We start from the raw sequence: 22043 nt of genomic DNA, 5'->3' as shown, positions 1-22043 counted from the left end.
ACCTGAAAATTTAGCACAAAGTGCTTCTTGATGTACCGAACGAAAATATCATCCGTCGATCGTTGTACTGTTTTGCTCTTGTCAACTAAATTTTTAAATTCTTTCTTCATGGTTTCATAACGTCTCTTCATAGCAGTACCTGTCAATTATGCGAATGCATAACGGGTATCAAATTCTCATCCCTGTCTTCTGGCATTCCCATGCAGTTTTAAATCTTGTGACGATAGATCGCTTTTTGTGCGAACAGCCACTGGACGTGTGAACGTCCTTCAATCTATGAAAAAATAGCGAAGGGTAAGCAGCACTGACACCGCGATTGTGCCCTACTGAAGAGAATTGTGCAGATCGGAAAATGCCACAGCAACACTGAATGAAACGTCGTGCTGTACATCCACATCTACTCCACAAGCCGCTGTACGCTGCATGGCGGAGGATACCATGTACCTCTACTAGTTATTTACTTTCCTGTTACACTCGCAAATAGAGCGAGGAAAGAATGACTGACTGACTGACTGTAACCATCCGAAAGAGCCCACAATTCACTCATCTTACTTTCATGTCCTTACGTGAAATGTACGTTGTGGCCTTCTGCATTCGGCCTCAAATGCCTGTTCTCTGAATCTCCGCAATAGCGCTTCTCGAAAAGAGCGTTGTCTTCCATCCAAGCACTTCCATTAGAGTTCACTAAACACCGAGGATTTCCGAAAAGCACTGAACAAAGCTGCGGCGAAGCCTCGTCCCGCACGATGCCTGCCCATCCGGCTCATGTGCCGTTTGACACACCGTGGCGGACCCTGGTGTACCTTTTCATTAGACTATGTTAACTATTCATTATCTGTCACATATCGCTCAAATGTTTTTCCATCAGATCTATTACGTAAGTAGATGGTTGAATCTAGTCACCCGACGGCCCAATAACACAAAAATGGTATCTTGTTACAAATGATTTACTTGGCTGATCGCAGGGTGAAGACAAATACTATCAAACGACTTAGTTAAATTCAACCACGTTCGTTTCTCGCTCATCGGTATCATGTATCCACCTTCCCCCGACCACATCGCCATTAACACCATGCAAGCCACACTATAGGGCGTGGCGTAGGGTACTTTACCTACCATTGTCACTTCCGAGCCTGTCAGAAATGCGCCAGAGCTATTGTTTGTAAGCTTTCGTCGGAGCTCGAATTTCTGTACATGTAGCAGGAAAGAATACATTGCTTGAGTCTTCTAGGAACAACGTTTTCGGAATTTTAACAGTAAAACAAACCGTGAAGTACAACGTCTCTCACGTAACGTCTGCCACCGGAGCTGGCTGAGCGTCTCATTGACGTTTCCAGGCTTAGTAAACGAACTAGTATCTAAAGACGCTGCTATTATTTTGATTTTCTCTATTTCTTCTAGTATTAGTCCAAGAGTGACGGGTAATATTCATGTATCGGTAGAACATGGGTTTTACGAGGAACTTCCTTCGTTAATGGAATAATGTACCAGCGGATTCTTCCACTGAACCTCAGTCTGGCATCTAATTTTCCTGCGATTCGATTTGTGTGTTTCTTCTCCATTAAATCACTTCGTACGCATATTCTCAGATATATAATTGATGTTACAGCTTCCGGTGATTGTTGGGTAACCATATAATACTAGAATATCATGACTTTCGCCTATTTATACGGAATATGATACGTTTGTCTATGCTTAGGGTCAATTCTACTTCTCTACACGATTCATCTAAAGTATACGTACACTCCCCAACATAATGCGGAATTGGCTACTACATGTCACGGGAGACGGACCCGTCAGTACAAAAGGGGGCGGGAGCATTGTGTTGCCAGTAGAAAAGCAGTAACCGCAGAATAGTTCGGTAACGAGAGATCAGTGACTTCGAACGTAGACTAATCACTGACTTTACCTGAGTAACAAATTTATCAGCGACATTTCAACCGTTCAGAAGCTGCCCTAGTAGGTTGTTGGTGATGTGACAGTGAAGTTGAAACTTGAGGTAACAACGACAACTATAGCAAGACCAGCCACCCATCATATACACAGCGACAGGGACCATAGAGCGGGGCGGAACGTGGTTATAAGAGATGGTGTTAAATCAGCAGAAGGAACAACTTGTGAGCTCCAAAAGGCTACCAGCTGTCCAGCTAGCACAACGACTGAGCATAGGGGGTTACAAAGGATGAGGTCCAATAGTCCAGCTGCTTCCCGTAAGCGACACATTTGTTAGCCAGTGCTAAGCGACGCTTGAGATGGTGCAAAGATTAACGCTACTGCACAGCAGATACCTGGAAACGAGTGGTGTGGAGTGATGAATCACACTATACCCTGCGGCAAATCAAAGGAATGGTTTTTGTTTAGCGAATGCCTGGAGAACGATGCCTCCGATCATGTGCTGTGTCGACAATGAAGTAAGGAGGAGCTGGTGTTTCGCTATGGGGCGTTTTTTAGTGGTTATGATGTGGTTCCCATACTCACAGACGTTCACGTACCCCAAGTGTATATATAATTCCTGTGTGGTCCTCTAGTAAGGAGGACAATACTTCATCCTGAAACCAGTTTGGCTCGCAACCGCTCTTTCGAAATTATTTCGCAAACGACCCATCAGCAGATCGATGTTCCCTGGAACATTTCTCTTTTATTATCGTATATTATTACCCGTATTGGTTTTCACTATTACTTATGATACACGCTGTATACACAATTCATCGAAGTGTCCGATGCCATCATCTGATTTGTAGCCATGTTCACCATTTTCATGCCATTGTATGCTGTTCGAAGGACATTCGCTGACCGTGAATACCTTGGCGTCAGCTGTGTTAAGTATACTATACATACACTACCTTTTAGTGATACGAAGATTTGTGTGAGGATTATAGATATTGTATCTATACGTAACGCAGCTGATGCCAAGATATTCGCAGTCAGCGAATTTATTTGGAATTAATCCGGAACGCTGCCAATCGTCATGAGTGTCATTTCATCCAGACATGCAAGTAAATACTACATCCTATGTCGTACAGCTGCTTACGGCTGTACTGTGGTGGGCAAGTAGTACAACTTTATTTGAGGTGGCCTCTTCTTTTATTAATCTTTGGGACATCACATTTATTTCATATTCATAACCCAACTTAGCTGCAGAGCAAAGTCAAATGTAACACCGCTAATAAGGATGCAACCACAAATCTGAAGGTGTTTAAAGCCAACCGTTCCAAATGATCGGGATAATGCACAGTTCTGTCCCTTTTTCAAGAACCGTCCTCCAACAGACGCACACAACAGAACTAAATCACTGACGTCAGTCTCATAGAATTTCAGAGCATGTTTTATGTTCACAAATCATTACCTTCCTGAAGACCGAAAATCACTTCTGAAGTAATCAACATGGATTCCATTAACATCGACCGTGTGGTAACCCCACTGGCTCTGTTAGTCCTCGAGAACAATAAGGCAGTAGAAACCGGCAATCACGATGATGAACACTCAGTTCAGTGGCAAGTGGTACAAGAGAGGCCTTGCTTACCAGAATATGGTTTCATGCGAACTCATGTGGAAGCTTACCAAGAATCGCCCTTCCCGAGCACCATTCGTTACTAGAACAGGAAAGGGCGAGAGCGTGAGGGCTGGGGTGACGGAGTTACACAACGTAACCTCTGGCCACACCGTATGGTTGTTTGCTGTGTGTAGATGTGGATGTAATGTTCTCGGGTTTGCAGCCAGATCTTCAAGTGAAGTTGACACAATATTTCGCGGCAATACGAATGGTTAAGATCGTCAGATGTGACGCTGGAACCAGCATCCCTTCTTCATGGGAGGTTTGCAAACCTACGCTTACTTACTAGTGCCTTCAAGCGACTGGTTGTCAACCAAAGTTTCTCCTTAACAACTCCACCTATTGCGCAGATGATTTCTATCTACGTAATGTGTAAAACGTGGCGGTCATGAATTATTAATTAATGTATGCGTTTAAGAAAGCTTGTAAATGGTCAGCATGTAGCCACAGTTAGGCATACAGACACCGATCGTTCAAAAAACTGTAGTGACTGATTTTATTCCTGGCGTATAAGCGCTGTAACTACTGTGGCAGCTTGAATTAACAACTGTAAACAAATGACGTGCGCTCGACAGCCAGTTGTGAGTAGGCGTTCTTAAGTAGAGGAAGTGTGGCCGTAGTGTCAACGTCGTTGTGTCAAAATCGCAGTGGAGCAACATCTTCGCCTCAAGTGTGTAAGACATCCTCCAGACTATACATTAAATATATTCGCAATTGCGAATATGGACAATCATCAGCTGTAGAATGGAATGACGAACTTTGCATCGTAATTCAGAATAACATAGGCACTGCAATATCATATCGTATCGTATCCTCCAGACTGTCTCGAAGAAGAGAAAATTGTGCGCAAATTATGTATCTCACGCTTTGATTCTCGCACAAACACAACGACGCGTGGACGCCTGGGGTGACTTGATTGAAACGCAGACAATTCTTTTCGGATAAAAATCATCAAGAATGACTAATATGAACCTAACATAAAAGGACGAAGTGCAGAAATTCACACGAAGGACCACAGCTTTGACGACCTTAACCAATGTGACGCGCGTGTTGAACAACGTACTATAGAAGGACTTTCGTGACAGTTTCACAAGACTGTGTGAACGTTCTGTGCGTTGTGTGCAGTCGGGGGAGACGCGAGCATTAAAACCACCCTCTTGACTTTTCTCTATTTTACATTAATACAGTCTCGAAATTTTTTGGGGTATGAATGCGTAATACGAATGGAAATCAACTTCATTACAATTTGTTGTAAAAACTATGTAACTAACTATATAACTAATGGTAACAACGCCTTGGGGTCCTTTGGACCCAATCTGAAGAGCGTATTCCACTTCTGATACGAAAAGCTTCCGGCAGAAAACTGAAGACCTGAAGAGTGTATTTAAACAGAAAGCGAATTCTGTGGGCAGCAGATCCGTCGTGCCTTTGGAATTCAGATCATAACCGCAAGTAAAGCAAGATAAATCTATATCAGTTTCTTTCCGAACATATGCTGGGTGAGCGCCATCTAAAACAGGGAGAATTTTAAGAAGTTTTAATATGAAGACTGTGTTTCGTTCGCCAGCCAAATTAGAGTTCTTTTCGATTGTGTTAAAGATGATCTGGGGAAAAGGAAGTGAAGTGTTTATAATATTCCATAACACAGTGGAAAGGCAAACATTGGTCAAAGTATGCATAATTTCAGGACAGATGTGTGTAAGATCGCCACCACACACGATTACAACATCCCAAAAAACCCGCGTGAGAAATGCACTGAAAGATAAGGAGATTCAGTTGGTTGTTGCCACTTCTCGTTACAGGTACTGTGTTCTGAAGCAATCTATTGAAATTAGACTGGCAAATAACGTTATTAATAGGGATAAGGGGTGTCCTCCGAGCGAGGCGTGGAAACGTGTGCTAGCCAGCATTAAACACGACATTCTTCGATTCAATCGGCAGAAGATTTTGAGGATTAGTTCTTTTTTTTTTCAGTTTACTGGCTTTCGGGTCGTGTTCATACAGCTAGATCAATAGTAATGTTAATTATGACGGTACGAAAGTAAGGACACCACCACACCCTGTCTCCGAGCGGTGAAAATCTCCGACCTGGTCGGGAATCGAACCCAGACCCCTTCGCTTAGTAACTTGTCGCGCTGACAGCGCAGCTACCGAGGCGGGCATAGGATGATTAGTAACGGCAGCGATACCTCGCTTTTGTTTGCCTTCGCCACCGGCAGCGCTACTTCTAGTCTGTAAGTGGGGGGAGGGGGGTGGGTAGCACTTCTAGGCACTTGGCACCTGTCCTACAAAGCAGCGCAATCTCCGACGTGGCATCAGTTCGACGAAACTCAGTAACAATAACGTCTCACTTGCAGATACCGCTCAGCTGCGACGTCGAAATACTATGTCACTTTGAGTTTTAAGCTCGACAACAAACTCGAGAAGAGTATCAAACGTATGTCTCCGAGATAGCTTACGAAGTCACATACAAGTGTGCTTGTACAAGTACTTGTAAAACATCAAAAGAAGCTATTTCTTCGGAGGAATGACAGTAATGAAGATGATGCAGAAAAGAATCCGCTTGGCTGTTTCGACGAGGCACAGGCAGTGCGCTTCCATCGAACGAACACTCACCAGCTTTTCGTTCTCGTCTTCCATCTCGAGGCGGGCAGCGATGCAATTCCTCGTGTCCAAGAAGGCCTTGCGCTGCGCGTGCTCCATCAGGTTGTGCATGAAGATGCCCACCACGTTCACGCACAGGAACACGATCATGTTCGCCGTCAGCTGAAACATCGATAGAGAAGGACCGTTAACCAACTGCTCTGTACAATCTACCACAGTACAATCAGTCCTGTACACGGCGGAAAGTGTTAACGCCAGTAACAGTACAGCATGGGGGAAAGTAAATATGTAAAACTATATTATTCAAAATTCCTGGGAGTGCACAGTGATCAGAACCTAAGTTGTAAATCGCATGTTATAGACCTTTTCAAACGTTCGAGCTGCTCATGAAAACATTAGAAATTTAGATTACTTTTCGTACTTGCATTGACTTATGTCACATAATAACTTTCTGGGGGCGACAGGGATTTGAATATGGTGGTACAAGAGAATGCTAAACACCAGATCGGGAAGCAACGAAGAGGTACTGAACCAAACTGGGGGAAAAAAGTTATTTATAGCAGAACTTCACAAAAGAAGATATCGGTTGGTAGGGTACCTTGTGACGCATTAAGGAATTGGCAATTTGATAATCAAAGAAAGTGTGAGGGCTATAAGTTGCCGCAGTCATGCGGAGATGAAGACGCTTGCACAGGACTACGGTGGACAGTCGCATCAAATCAGTATTTGGACTAAACATAACAACAAATCACATACAAAATTACTTTTATTTTACACTGTAGACCTGTCCTGTCCTGTCCTGTCTAACAGAATGCAATGCTGCAGTTGCAGTAAAGAATAAGGAGAAAGGGTCGTCTGGGATTGTCGACTGGAAGACCGTGAGGAGTGGGCACAGCTGGCTAATCGGGAAAGGTTTCCCTCCTCCGTACACAACGGCCCAGTTCCCAGCGGTGTGTCAGAGTTATTGGAAGTGTAAAATACATAACTATAACGGATATCTGTACAGTGTGGTGTCATATTCCGCTGAATGACGACGAGAGAAGGCAGAGGGTGGGAACCCGATGCCGGCGCATAGCCTACTCCCCTCAAATAGCATACATCATCTTTACCAACAACAGTTCACTACTATAACCATTTTCAACAGAGTTACATGCTATCGCTCCATGAGAAACCACCTAGAGGTTTGGATTTTAATCAAGAAAACTGGCACAATGTCTGTGAGGAAAATGAGGCTACCGCTTTTCCTCCCGTTGCTGGTGAAAAGCTGGTGGTGGGAATTTCTTCCGCCACCCGATTCCATCTACTTTGACCCATGACGTTACATTTGGAATTACACCGGTTATTCAGCGAACCATAAATGAAATTTGATTAGAGGTCGCTTCATCCTTCCAAATGGAGAATAGGAAATAGATGATTACAGCCGCAGATAAAAACAAAAACAATCGAAATATTGCAGTTCACCTAATGACATTACAGTAAAGGGTCAACGGAGGGGAGAGGACGGGAGGGGGAGGGGGGGGGGGGGGGGGCACGGGGACAAACGAGAAACTCGACAGTAAGACTAACACCATTCCAAGACAACCACATAAAAATAGCACACACGAATTCCTGCAGACTAACCGAATCAAAAGATACAAAAAACACCACTCTAATCGAGTATTCCGTTGATTTACGAGGGTGGTAATCAAAAAACCGGAATAACATTGCTGTGGGCGGAGCTTGTGTAGTACGCATTTCTGCCTCTATACGTGTATAGCCTAATTCATTGCCAATTCAGTGCTGCCTGTGCTGTCGACCTGGCTTGCTCAGTTTTATCTGCAGTGATAGATTTTTTAGCGGTGTTTTGTTCTTGTTTCAAAAAAATGGTTCAAATGACTCTGAGCACTATGGGACTTAACATCTGTGGTCATCAGTCCCCTAGAACTTAGAACTACTTAAACCTAACTAACCTAAGGACATCACACACATCCATGCCCGAGGCAGGATTCGAACCTGCGACCGTAGCGGTCACGCGGTTCCAGACTGAAGCGCCTAGATCCGCACGGCCACAGCGGCCGGCTGTTCTTGTTTCGTTTTTTATGATGGGAAGTTCGAGTAAGAACTTGTAGCTGTGAAATTTTGTTTTCTACTCGGTAAAAATTATGCTGAAACTGTTGTAATGTCGAAAACAGCTTACCAATATGGAATTATGGGAAAATATCAAATGTACGTGTGGTTCACTCGATTTAAAAATGACGACATGTTGACTGATGACTAACCTCGTTATGGACACCTTATACTGCCCGAATCGACGAAAAAATCGAAAAAATTCGAGAGCTCGTGCTCACAACCCGTCGGCAGGCAACTGATCAACTGTCTGAGGTTAGTGGCTTATCTTGGAGCTCGGTTCAGCGAATTTTAACGGAAGATTTGGGACTGAAAAGGTTTGCTGCCATGTTTGCTCCTCGGGCTCTAACTGGCAATCAAAAGGAAAGTCGAGTTGAAACATGTCGTGCTTTGAAACAACAGCCTGAAACTGATCCAGATATTGTGTCAAAGGTCATTACTGGTGATGAATCATGGTGCTAAGCTTACGTCCCAGTAACAAAGCAACAGTCAAGCCAATGGAAGACGTCATCGTCACCCTGTCTAAAAAATGTCAAGTCAAATCAAACATCTAAATAATGCTTATTTGCTTTCTTGATTCCATGGGCGTAGTTCATTCAGAGTATATTCCGCCAGGTCAGTCAGTCAATCAAATCTTTTATTTGCAAGTTTGAAGTAGATTGCACAACAGTGTTCGTCAAAAAACGCCAGATTTGTGGCAGACAGGAGATTGGTTCTTCCACGAAAAGAACCCACCAGCACACACAGCCATCCCTGTTAGATAGTTTTTCATCTGATCTGACTCCGTGCGACTTTTTCTTATTTCCACACAGGGAAAGGGTAGTAAGAGACACCGATTTGACAACACTGAAGAAGTCAAGGAAAAAAAAAAAAAAAACGAGGGAGGAGCTATCAGCCATTTCTACAGATGACTACAAAAAAATGTTTCTAACAGTGAAAGCACCGGTGAGACAGAAGTGTTAGTTGTAATGGAGAGTACTTTGAAGGGGATAAAGTTTTTTGTAAACAGTTTGAAAATATATAACTTTTAAAAAATAATTCCGGTTTTCTTTGGGTACACATTCTTAGACAGGTTAAAGAAAGACTGCGATAACAATACATTTAAAACACGCCACGTCTCCACGACCTCACATTCGGGAAAATGCCAAATATCAGTAAGAAGCAAGAAGTCATCAATCCCTTGCAGGAGTGATAAAGAAGAGGCACTAACATTAATTTTGATGCCAGAGATGAGAAATAAATGGCGGAGAGAGGTAATTATATATCAGGCCAGAGGCCAGATAGCAGACGACAGCCTCCAGCCTCCAAGGGCTTATCTAACCCCCCCCCAAAAAAAATCCCCTCTCCACCACCCTCTCATCGACCCGGCGCCAGGGTAACAAAGTAACGTAATCAATAATTTCTTCTAAACGATTCAGTACTTCACTATTAGATTTACCCATCTAACCTTCAGCTGTCTTATGTAGCACCACACTTCAAAAGATTCTACTCTTCTTGTCTGCACTTTCAATCGCCAGCGATTCACTTTTTTAAAAGGTTACACTCCGCATACATTCCTTCAGAAAACTCGCTAATATATAAATTTATATTTCATGTTAGTACGCGTTTCTTGCTACTCTCAGTGTGCATTTATATCTCCTCTACTTCGTCGGACATCAGTTCTTTGGCTGCCCAAAAAGCAAAACTCTTACTACTTTCAGTGTCTCATTTCGTAATGTAATTCTCCCAGTATCACCTGATTTAATTCTACCACATTCCATGACCATTGTTTTACTGTTATCGATATTCATCTTACAACCTCTTTTCAAGACAGTACCTATTACGTTCAACTGTTCTTTGAAGTCCTTGGACGTCTTTGACAGGATTATCACGTCCCCATCAAATTTCAGTGTTTTTATTTCTTCTCGCTGAATTTTAATTTCCTTTGCGAATTTCTCCTTGGTTTCTTTTATTGCCTGTTCAGTGCACAGTATGAATAGAAGGTGATATAACCTTGAAGTGTCCGAAGACAAATAATTTTTAAAAAGTGATACTAAACGCGTTTGTTTCCCTGGGAGGGTCTTTTCTTTACATACAACTGTTATGGTTCACGTGACGTGTACCACAAACAAGACCGGTTTAAGGCCCTAGCGACACAAGTACCTCTGGCGCCTCTAGGGCATAATTTCGACATCTACATACATACTCCGAAAGCCAGCGTGTGGTGCATAACGGGGGGTACCTCGTACCTTTCCTGTTCCACTCGCAAATGTAGCGAATGAGTAAAGATTGTCTATGTGCCTCCGTATGTGCACGAAATTCTCTTATCTCGTGTTAGCAGTTTTTACGCGAAATGTACGTTAACGGCGGTAGACTCGTTCTGCAGTCAGATTCAAATACCGGTTCTCCAATTTCTAAATAGTTTTCCTCGAAAAGAACCTTGCTGGGATTCCCACCTAAATTTACGAAGCATCTCCTTCACACTGTCGTGTTGATCGATGCTACCGGTAACAGATCTAGTAGAACGGCACCGAACTGTATCGATGTCTTCTTTCCATCCGATCTGTTGAGGATCCCAAACACTCAAGCAGTGGTCAAGAAAGGGTCGCACAATTGTTAATTTTCCTATCATATTTATGTATGTGTTATATTTTCCTTTAATTCTCTCAATTCACCGAAGTTGGCGATTCGCCTTCTCTACAAGAGACCTTACGTGCTCGATCAATTTCATATCGCTTGGCAGCGTTACGCGCTGATATAATCGACGTGACTGCGACAAGCAGCACACTACTAATGCTGTATTCGAGCGATACAGAATTGTACTCCATCTCATCTACTTTACCATACGTTTTTCTACATTTAAAGCAAACTAGAAATACATCACACCAACTAAATTGTGTCTTAATCATCTTGCATTCTCCTCTAATCAGTTAACGACGACACCATCACGTCCATCATAGCGTAATCAAGGAACAGTCGCAGATAGTTCTTCATCTTGTCCATCAAAACATTTATATACGATGGCGCGCTGATACGTAATGCCTCTGCATTTTTCATGTTGTAACTCTTGAAGCTATTTAAATAAAATACTACATCTTAATTCTTCACGTCTACATATTTGCAGTCCTCTGCCGCAAGATGGCTCAGAAATGTGGGGCATGACATGTTCGTTAACACATGGAGCACCCTCTTCTGCAGCATGACGACAACGGACCACACACGACCGCTGCGACAAGGCGTCGCCGGGGGTTCGCTGTCACTGATCATCATCCACAGAGGCCCGACCTGGTCCTATCCGATTTTCATCTGTTTCCAAAACTTAAAGAGCGCCTTATAAGACTTCACTTTGATAGCCACGAAGCGGTGGAAGCAGAGGTGAGTCTGTGACAGTATCAGCAAAATGGTCTCTCGCTGAGAGGAATTTGTTCTTCGCCAGAGTCACTATATTGAGAAATAAATATGTAGAGATGAAGAATTAATAAGCAGAATGTTAATAAACTTTTCTCTGTTTAAAAATCTTCAAGAGTTTTCGCATAAAAAAGTCGGACACTTTACTTTTCAACACGCCCCTCGTATATAAAGAACAACAGTCCTATCACACTTCTCGGAACACCTCCGACGACACCCTTGTATCTGATGAACAATCGCCTTCGAGCAAAACGTGTTGGATTCTATTAGTTAACAAATCTTAGAGCTGACCACATATGGGAACCTAATCTGTATGCTCGGCAATTCGATAAATGTCTACCGCTGGGCACAAAGAGCGTATCATAAGTAGTAGCAAATACAACCATCTCCACGCTTACTAGATTCAGTTCCCAAGTCATGGCACCTAATGCACGAAGAAGAGAAGGAAAAGGGAAGGGGACGAAGCGCCAAATTGTACGTCCCTTGTGTGGAAAAATGGACGAGGCGAAGTGTGCGTCAAAATAATGTATCGCTTGTGTAGAAAGATGTTTTCGAACTGGCCCTAATCAGAAACAGACAATGTTTACTTAAACACGTGTGGCACTGGTAGGTATTTAATGAAACTTCTCAGTGACGGTGTGCCTCAAGTTCTGCGATACTTTGTCATTTGAGTGGCTGCCGTGTCCCTAGCGGTTTGTCCCACGTGCCGGCAGTTTCTCAGTTACGGAACGACTGAGGGGCCGCTGGCTGTTATAAAGCTGATTTAATGTACAAGATGCAGCGGGGTTGGAGGGTGTCGGGTTGGTATGTTTCCTCCGGGGCGGCGGTGGTGTGTTAGGCATTCAGCGCCCCCCACCCCCCTGTCGATAGCCGGAACGGCGCAGTGGTCCCCCGGCTGCTGGAGACGGCCTGAATAATATAACGGCGCAACACGTGCCCGCCGCCCAGACACGTGGCGCCGCGCGTGCGTACGCCGCCGCTGCCTATCGCTATGTCGCACTGGGGCAGCCAGTACACTTAACGCACACGTGCAGTGTGTACGGCAACGCATAGAATTAACAGATTGAGTTTATTGCACTCTTACTTTTCGTTTTTTTTTTATTTTAATTTGAAACTACAAAGAGCATGTACGTTGCATTGCTGAGGAGACCCGGAGAATGCCGCGGATACGCCATGTGGCGCACCGCGACACGTGGCCGGATCCAATACGGCCGTCCAAATTAGAAAAATGCGCGAAACATTGCCACAACTCTTCCCACGGCCGCTGGATTCAAAACTGGTTCAAATGGCTCTGAGCACTACGGGACTTAACTGCTGAGGTCATCAGTCCCCTAGAACTTAGAACTACTTAAACTTAACTAACCTAAGGACATCACACACATCCATGCCCGAGGCAGGATTCGAACCTGCGACCGTAGTGGTCGCGCGGTTCCAGACTGTAGCGCCTAGAACCGCTCGGCCACACCGGGCGGCGCCGCTGGTTTAAAGAAAATGTGTAAGAACGAAGTTAAGTTGTCTGTAGCTGAGTTCAAGCAACTGCATCTGTCACAGATGCGTGCACATGTTTTACATGTCTTGTGATTAAGTTAAGGTCCCGGACAGGTTACAGCAGAATTTTTCAACAGTTTGTTTAGTGAAAAGTGAATAAATCTATTTTTGAAGGAAATAAAACAGTGCGACTGTTCTGAATTGAGAAGAAAAACTCTGTTCATTTTTATATGCGAATTATTTACTAAAATCTCTTTGATCTATGAAATTATGGTAACACATTTGAGCGAAAAGATATTTGTGTTTTAATGGAAGTAAGTGACTGAATATTTTTAGACATAAGACGTAATATTCGATATTCAAGAAGTCATTCACTTAAGATTTGATAGTGAGAAACGTAAATCTACAAGTTTAATTACTTGAACGGAAAATAATGAGCTTATACTCCTGGGCAGCCAAAGTTTCAACATGATCTGATTCTCCTTCTAACGAGTATAAACAGTTATTACAATTTACGTGAAAAAAAAATGGTTCAAATGGCTCTGAGCACTATGGGACTCAACTGCCGTGGTCATCAGTCCCCTAGAACTTAGAACTACTTAAACCTAACTAACCTAAGGACATCACACACACCCATGCCCGAGGCAGGATTCGAACCTGCGACCGTAGCAGCAGCGCGGCTCCGGACTGGAGCGCCTAGAACCGCACGGCTACCCCGACAATTTACGTGAACTTTAAATTTCTTATGAGCACATCTTTCTTTCAGTTTTTATTATTTTCGCAAATGACAGTCAGTTTTCAACTTAATAAAACTAATACTGCTCAGTGAATAATAATAATAATAATAATAATAATAATAAAATAAGAAAAGCTCGTACGTGGACTATTACAGAAGTCTGTAGAAGTATAATTGCAAATGAAGACTAAATCCTTGAACTTCAACTGTTTGTAAACCAATATTATTAACTGAATGTAATGTACCGGCGTATACCAGAACTAAGTGACGTGGCGGGTGGACAAAACGGTCCAAAGTGATAGAATAAATCATCATCGCCAATTTCGCCTCGCCTTAGTGTGTACCATCTCAACATAGTTTTGTTTTTCCTTTAATAATCATCAAAAGTCAATTCACTTACTTTTCCTTAAAAATGGCGTTCACAAATCATGCTGTCACAAGGACGTAACTTTAATCACAAAATAATGCATTGCAATTCATCAAGATAAAAACCGTAATCAGTTCGCTCATTGTGAATAGCTAATGTTTCTAGACTACTGTTAAGAGTGGTAACCTACATGGGTGTAGGCACGGCGAGGGTGGAGTGAGGTGGGAGGGGTAGATATCCCCCACCCCCTACAGAAATTAGTACACAAACTGAACTCGTATATTCAGTCGTCACACACAAACGTATCAATTCAGTACCATGCTAAAAAAAAGGCAAAACATTTGGCCAGTATATCCAGAACTGTTTCTCGTGAAGTTCCGAAACTATTTCGCTATTCACCATGAAACAATGATCGTGTTACTTTAACTTTAGGGCAATGCAAATAGCAACAGAAATTTGGCACACGTAGTTCAAATGTTCTGCAGATTTTACAGCACGTAAGAAGAAAAAATAAAGATTGTGTCTTAAACACATCACTTGTTTCTCAACAGCCAGAGAAGTACAGGAAGACCAAGAGATTCCCCGTTTTGATGCCCATTTTGTCGAAGAAGTAAACCAGAAAACTGTAAGTCTCCAAAAACAGCATTTGGAACATTGATTAATCTCTGTTTAATTATGAACTAACTTCTGGTGCGACAATATCTAAAAAAGGGGGGAAATAAACAGTTGCCTCGGTCCATTCTGCGCACAATACGTTATACAACAGATGTTGGACCGGTGAGTGGACACCTAAGAATAAAACAGTATACTTGCCTTCAGGATGAGAAAGTTCGGCACGACTGTTAAAGACAGGAAAATGTCAAACGGTCTTTTAAAATATTTTTTTCGTGAATGTTGTTAGCACCAATGTCGCAAATCATCAGAACTGTATACTACTTTGTGATTCTTGGAGTCCTCACAAGAACACAACAATACTAAATAATTCATTTGCAGGTAAATACAATGAATGCATGATCATTCCGCCAACAACAACAAAATACTGATAGCCTTTTGATGCATACTTCTTCCGGCAATATAAAACGTATTTAGAACAATAACTAACTCCATAACAACTCTCTGCAGCGACTTCGAGACTAAATTAGGAAATAGGATTTTCATAGTGAAAATGCTTTGTATTATTCATAACCGACCGGTTGACTGCTCCAGTGTATCAGCCTAGGCTTCAGTATTAATGGCGAGCGGCTGGGAACAACAGCACATTTTACTGAATTCAAGACTGTTGTCCATGTGGCATTTCATTTTGCAGTTCAAGAATGTGATTCTGATGATTGTGCACAAATTGCTTTCGTCACATGTGCCTATTGTGATTCTGCATATAGTTTCACGCATTTGGTTCAGGACTCTCATGTACATTTTTAGAATCCGATAGTGGGCAAACTAACAGTAACACAATCGAGTGCTTTCACCATCCTAATCACAGTTGTACGTAAAGTTTCTAAATACAACTGGAACACCGAATTCCGGTTCAAGCCGAGAGACTTCCCTTCTTAGCTGCCCCACGTTCTTTGCCGCATAAATTAACAAAAATGTAAGTTTCATTTCATTGTCACTTGTTATCAAAGCACCATTCTTAGGAAATAAATTTACCACAAAAGCCATTAATTAGCCATCACGAATTAATACCTCTCCGTAGAATTAATTGGCCGCAGGATCGAGTCGTTGATAACAGTTTATCGTGCCGGACGGCCCTGTTACAATGCTCGTCCCCCCCCTCCTTCTCTCCTCCCCTCGCCATATTACTCTCCGCGAGACGCCGATGCTCACTGCCGAGGCGTGATCGTGTGCCAGCTCGGGCGAGCAGATCGATGAACACGCCTGGTTTAGACGTAGCCTGCGTGACCGAAGGGAGTCATATGGGTTACGTCCTGCGACGCGCTGTCACCGGTTGCATAATAAGAGACGCGGCCGTCCCCGGGACAAAGCAGCATGCCGTAGAACTGGAAAAGACACAGGTCGTTCGAATCTGTAAAAAGAGCCAAAGACCGATTCGCAGAACACTGACCTATCTTAATGACGTTGATATTATGTAGAAATATGGAACATAGTCCTACATTATGCTCGCGTATAATGCTTCTACTGGAGGCCAAATAACTATGCAGAAATCAACGTGGTTTCTGAAAGCATCGATTGGGTGTACCCTAGTTTGCTTTGCTCACTTATGAAATCAAGAATGCAGCAGACGGGGGATCTCGGACTGATGTCGGACCGAGCGAGGTGGCGCAGTGGTTAGCATACTGGACTCTCATTCCGGAGGACGACGGTTCAATCCCGCGTCCGGCCATCCTGATTTAGGTTTTCCGTGATTTCCCTAAATCGCTCCAGGCAAATGCCGGGATGGTTCCTTTGAAAGGGCGCGGCCGACTTCCTTCCCCGTCCTTCCCTAATCCGACGAGACCGATGACCTCGCTGTTTGGTCTCTTCCCCCAAACAACCCAACCCCCAACTGATGTCGGTTTTGACATCCATAATGCCTTCGATACACTTCCGGAACGTTCCCCAGTACACAAAATATAAGCATACGCAATATCTGAATGGAAGTGCGATTGTATTTATTACTTCCCAGCAACAGTCTCCACTTCTTAACGAACAGCGTCATCAGAAGCGAACCTATCATCCGGCGAACCTCAAGGTAGTGTGACAGGGCTGCTACGTCCACGCTCTGTATAAATGAGCTGGCGGTCAGTATGTAGCCCTACAAAACTGTTCGCAGATGACGCAGTTTTGTGTATCAAGGTGGCGTCATTGGCAACTTGCTACAAAATGCACAGTTAGTTAGCCCCTGTTGCAAGAGTACTAGTGACTCTAAACAAAAATAAACGCAAGGTGATGCGCGTAAATAAACAAAAGGACCCGATATCATCTGATTACACGATCGACGATCTGTTAGTGAAACCTGCCACAACCTTCAAGTATCTAGGAGTAACATTTTGGAGTTCTCAGAGGTGGAACTGTCACAAAAATGTAGCTGTGGAGAAGGCAGGTGACACATTAAATAAATGAGTCCGTAGGAAATGAAGGGCGTTCCAAAGTATTTTCATCAAACGTCTAGAGATGAAAGATCACTTCACGTTCCGTTGCAGACGTAAGTTCACTGATATTCCCCAGCAACATAAGCCGTCCTTCAGTATTTGCCGTTCCTGGTACGACGAGATTTCACCGAACTAGCAGAGCCTACTAACGAAGTGCGCTGCATACCTTCACTATCTGACGCAGTAAACTGGTAAGTGATCTTCAAAAAGAAAACCACGAGAATGAGTATCTCTAAACCGAGAATGATCTGTTGGAAGTGAATGATAAACTATAATTTTGCTCGGCCTATTTATTTCATACATAGCACACACAAAATGCATACGTACTCTGCACAGTACCTACGCCCTGTCGCCTCTCAGGGACATAAACAGTACAAAAGGTCACTGGGAAGTAACAGCGAAAGTTCTGCGTCGAGAAAAATTTTGTTCCTCATGACGTCATCTATCACCCCTTGACGTTTGATGCAAATATTCTGAAGCAAACCGTAAAATTCATCCAAGTAAGAGGTCTCTTGCCCGTCCGGTTGGTCGTGCAGTCTAATGCACGGCTTTCCGGGCGGGAAGGAGCGCCTGGTCCTCGACACGAATCCGCCCGGCGGATTTGTGTCGAGGTCCGGTGAACCGGCCAGTCTGTGGATGGTTTTTAGGCTGTTTTCCATCTGCCTCGGCGAATGCGGGCTGGTTTCCCTTATTCCGCCTCAGTTACACTATGTCGGCGATTGCTGCGCAAACAAGTTCTCCACGTATGTGTACACCACCATTACTCTACCAAGCAAACATAGGGGTTACACTCGTCTGGTGTGAGACGTTCCCTGGGGGGTCCACCGGGGGCCGAACCGCACAATAACCCTGGGTTCGGTGTGGGGCGGCGGAGGGGTGAAGTGGACTGCGGTAGTCGTCGTGGGGTTGTGGACCACTGCGGCTGCGGCGGGGACGGAGCCTCTCCGTCGTTTCTAGGTCCCCGGTTAACATACAATACAATATAAGAGGTCTCTTCCGAAAACCTCGTTCGACCAATGCTAGCATTATTCAAGTACTATTCGTTGCTGTGCGAACGTTACGCAGAATAGGTAATAGGAGGAAACTTTAGTGATAGTCGAGGTACGAGTCAGGCTGGAGGAGTTGACAACTCAGTCATCATAATGGTTACGCCAACCGCCAACTTTCCGGGATAAGCAGAAAACCGAAAGTTCTAGTCCCAACACGGCAGAGTTCTTGTTAGAAGAAATAGACGGTCAGCTTGGTTTCGGTAACGATAAAGGTAGTTCTGATGTTGGGACTGATAATGTAGGCAAGACTTAAGAAAAATTAAGACAGTTCATAGCATTTGTCAGCCAAGAAAAAGTGTTCGACAATGTAAAATGGTGAGAGTTTTTCGAAGTCCTGAGAAAAATAGGAGCAAGCTGTAGGAATACACGGATATGTACAAGAGTCACAAGGGAAAAATATGAGCCGAGGGTCAAGAATGAAACGCTCGGATAAAAAAAAAAAAAGTATCAGGTAGGGATGCAGTAGTTCACACCTACTGTTCAAACTACACATCGAAGAAACAAGAGCGGATATAAAAGGAAGGTTTAGGAGCAGGATTAAAATTCAGCGTGGAAGTATATCAATCATAAGCGTCGCTGATGACATTGCTATCGTTCGTGAATGGGAAGAAGAATTACGGGATCCGCTGAATGGAATGAACAGTATAATGAGTACAGAATATGAATTGAGAGTAAATCGAAGAAAGATGAAAGTAATGAGAAATATCAGAAATGAGAACAGAGAGAAACGTAACGTAACGACAGGTGGCAGGTGACCATGAAGTAGGTGAATTCTGCTACCTAGGCTGCAATATTAACGCATGGCGGACGGAAGGCAGGAGGACATAAAAAGCAGGCTGGCGTTGGCAAAAAGGGCATTCCTGGCCAAGAGAAGTCTACTATATCAAACATTGGGCTTAATTTGAGGGAGAAATTTCTTAGAATGTACGTCTGGAGCACAACATTGTATGGAAGTGAATTATGGACTGGGGGAGAACTGGAACGGAAGAGAATCGAAGCATCTGAGATGTGGTGCTACAGAAGAATGTTGAAAATTGCGTGGACTGCTATGGTAAGGAGTGACGTGGTTCTCCGCAGAATCTGCAAGGAAAGTATTACATGGGAAACACTGTGAAGATGAATGGACAGAATAATAGGACATCTGTTAAGACATCAAGAAATAACTTCCATGATACTAGAGCGAGCCGTAGAGGATAAAATGTGTAGGGGAAAAATGGCTCTGAGCACTATGGGACTTAACATCTGAGGTCATCAGTCCCCTAGAACTTAGAGCTACTTAAACCTAACTAACCTAAGGACAGCACACACATCCATGCCCGAGGCAGGATTCTAACCTGCGACCGTAGCGGTCGCGTGGTTCCAGACTGAAGCGCCTAGAACCGCTTGGCCACACCGGCCGGCTGTGTAGCGGAAGACAGATATTGGAATACATCCGAAAGTAACTGAGGGCGTAGATTGCAAGTACTACCTTGAAATTAAGAGATTGACGCAAGAGGGGAATTCTTGGAGGGTTGCATCAGTCAGTAGATGCTTACGAAAAAAAGGAAAAAAATTCATGACAGTCCATCAGCCTGGTTGGCGCTCATAAACTAAGGACAAGAGACACAACACCACTGGCTGCATCACATGGATAAAGCGACTACATAAGTCGTCCAAATACTGTATGTACAAAATGGAATCGCCAACTCGGCTAGAAAAAATAGACATCCCGTTGAGCACCAGATACGATTGGGTATCGGGTGGATGTGGAAGTATAATGTTGCCAAAGTAAAATCAGAACAAATACCTTGCCTTTCGGTGAATAGAATCGAGTAGAACGGAGTGCTTTTTGTGTAGGGGGGACGGAGTTCGATCCCAGAGCCTGCACAACCAGCCTGGGCGGGATCGATTCTGTTCCGGTACGGTGCAGAGCTTTACGGGGCCGGGCGCGCAGCGGATATTTGCCATCATCAGGAGATCAAAGGCACCGCTAAGCCCCTGGAACAATGCCGGCGAGCGGGATGCACTCGCAGCGCCGACCACGCCAAAGCCTCGCGCCGCGCCTCACACACCCTCGGCTGCAACAGCTCCGCGCCAGCCCTACATCGGATCGATAATTAAAGTCACACAAACGCAGACGTTTTATTCAAGTAAACGACTTCCGCCGTAACGCTGCAATGGTGGTGACGTGGCGGGAAAAGCTTCCGAGAACTATTCCTTTTGCTGCTATGGAAAAGTTATTTAAGACGGTACCTGCATTCTTCTGCTGTAGTGATTCACAGCACCATTGGTACCCATCACTCACTGTATGAGATCATTTGACGCAGTATCTGTCTTCATGCTGAGGCAATCACTTGCACCAACTACTCCATATGAAGTATAACAATTCTCTATCGAGAGATAGTGTCGTGTTTTGGACCTGAACCAACGTTAAGCCGAGGAAAGCTAGGGTTGCGATTGAAGCTGAAGGCATCAGTTTGTTGTGTTACGGCTCGGAATACAACAGACGGAGCTACTACTGGCGAAGTTCGAAGCAAATTTTTTCGAGGGTACGTAAACCCCTATCTTACGTCCTTTATCCTTTCTTGATGCATTTCCACGTGGTGTATGCTTCAATTGGGCCCACAGCCGTATACTCTTATTTTTTTAGGGGAAGAAGTACCGCTGAACAGCTACAATTTTTCTTTGAATTTTACTCACAGACTGGATTCAGACACTTGCATTTATTCAGACACGTTTCCATTAAGAATGCTGCATAATGCGCCAGAGCGACGCGATACTTCATTACTTCATCTGAGAGTCACCGCCACAAATTCTCGAAAGAAAGGAATTATTTGCTGTAGCCAGTGCTCAATCACAGTTTGTAATGCAGCATGACTTTTTGCGAATAAGTTTAATAATGTCCCGTCAAAGGTAATGAGCACCGGAACAATGTGGGAAAGCGACATTCACTCATTGGCTATGCCCTACTTGAAACTGATGTAGCTTTCCTCTGAACTCTTATGAGATGTCAAATGGATCAAAAGGATTTAGTATTCTGTGGATGTCTGGAATGGCAGAGTAGCGCCGTTTTTGTTTCATTGTAGACGGATATCGTTGAAGGAAAGCAAAAAACTGAAACAATATAGGGAAATATTGCCTAGTCCTCACGAATAACACAAAGCCGTCTGCAATTTTACGTCTCGCACAGAGGTAATTCATCAAAAGGGTCACGAGCCTCACTCCCTGACCCACTGGGAGGATGTTGCCAGGAATCGAAACAGCTCTGTCTAGATCGAGGGTTATTGGTGCAGCTAGATATTTATGTACTCACGAGGAGAACACAGCAATTCCCATAACCAGATTTCTCAGAAACTTCGCTCAGTAGAATAAGGGTTAAAATAAGCGAACATGTGTCTCCCATTCCTGGGAAGACGACGGCCTAGTTTTCGAAGTACTTTATGAGCCTTTCAGCGATTAAATAAATCAACCGAAGCGGTGGCACGATCGGTTATGTGCGGATCAGTCGAGATGCGTGTTCCTTTTTCCTTTTTTTTTTTTTACCCCTCTTCCGTTGAGCAAAGTTTCTGGGAAATCTTGTTGCGGCATGTGGCACTTGTGTTGTTTTCCTCGCCAACGAAGTAATAATAAATAAAGAAAAATAATCCTGAGTATTTGCATCTACATTTCAGTCCCGCGTGTCTTC

The 22043-nt window shown here is 43.8% G+C and overlaps 1 protein-coding gene across 1 annotated transcript in view; it reads right to left on the bottom strand.

Annotated features, from left to right (window-relative positions):
- LOC126252611 (Ca(2+)/calmodulin-responsive adenylate cyclase) overlaps positions 1 to 22043 on the bottom strand; it is a 370372-nt gene that overhangs the window by 269244 nt on the left and 79085 nt on the right. Inside the window, exon 5 of the mRNA XM_049953514.1 lies at positions 6170 to 6319. Coding sequence (XP_049809471.1) covers positions 6170 to 6319 — 150 coding nt within the window. The remainder of the gene's footprint in view (positions 1 to 6169; positions 6320 to 22043) is intronic.

This window comes from Schistocerca nitens, chromosome 4, assembly GCF_023898315.1.
Source record: "Schistocerca nitens isolate TAMUIC-IGC-003100 chromosome 4, iqSchNite1.1, whole genome shotgun sequence".
NCBI classification, from domain to species: Eukaryota; Metazoa; Arthropoda; class Insecta; order Orthoptera; family Acrididae; genus Schistocerca; species Schistocerca nitens.
Note: the sequence above shows the minus strand (reverse complement) of the source record. Positions and strands in the feature narration are given on the sequence as shown.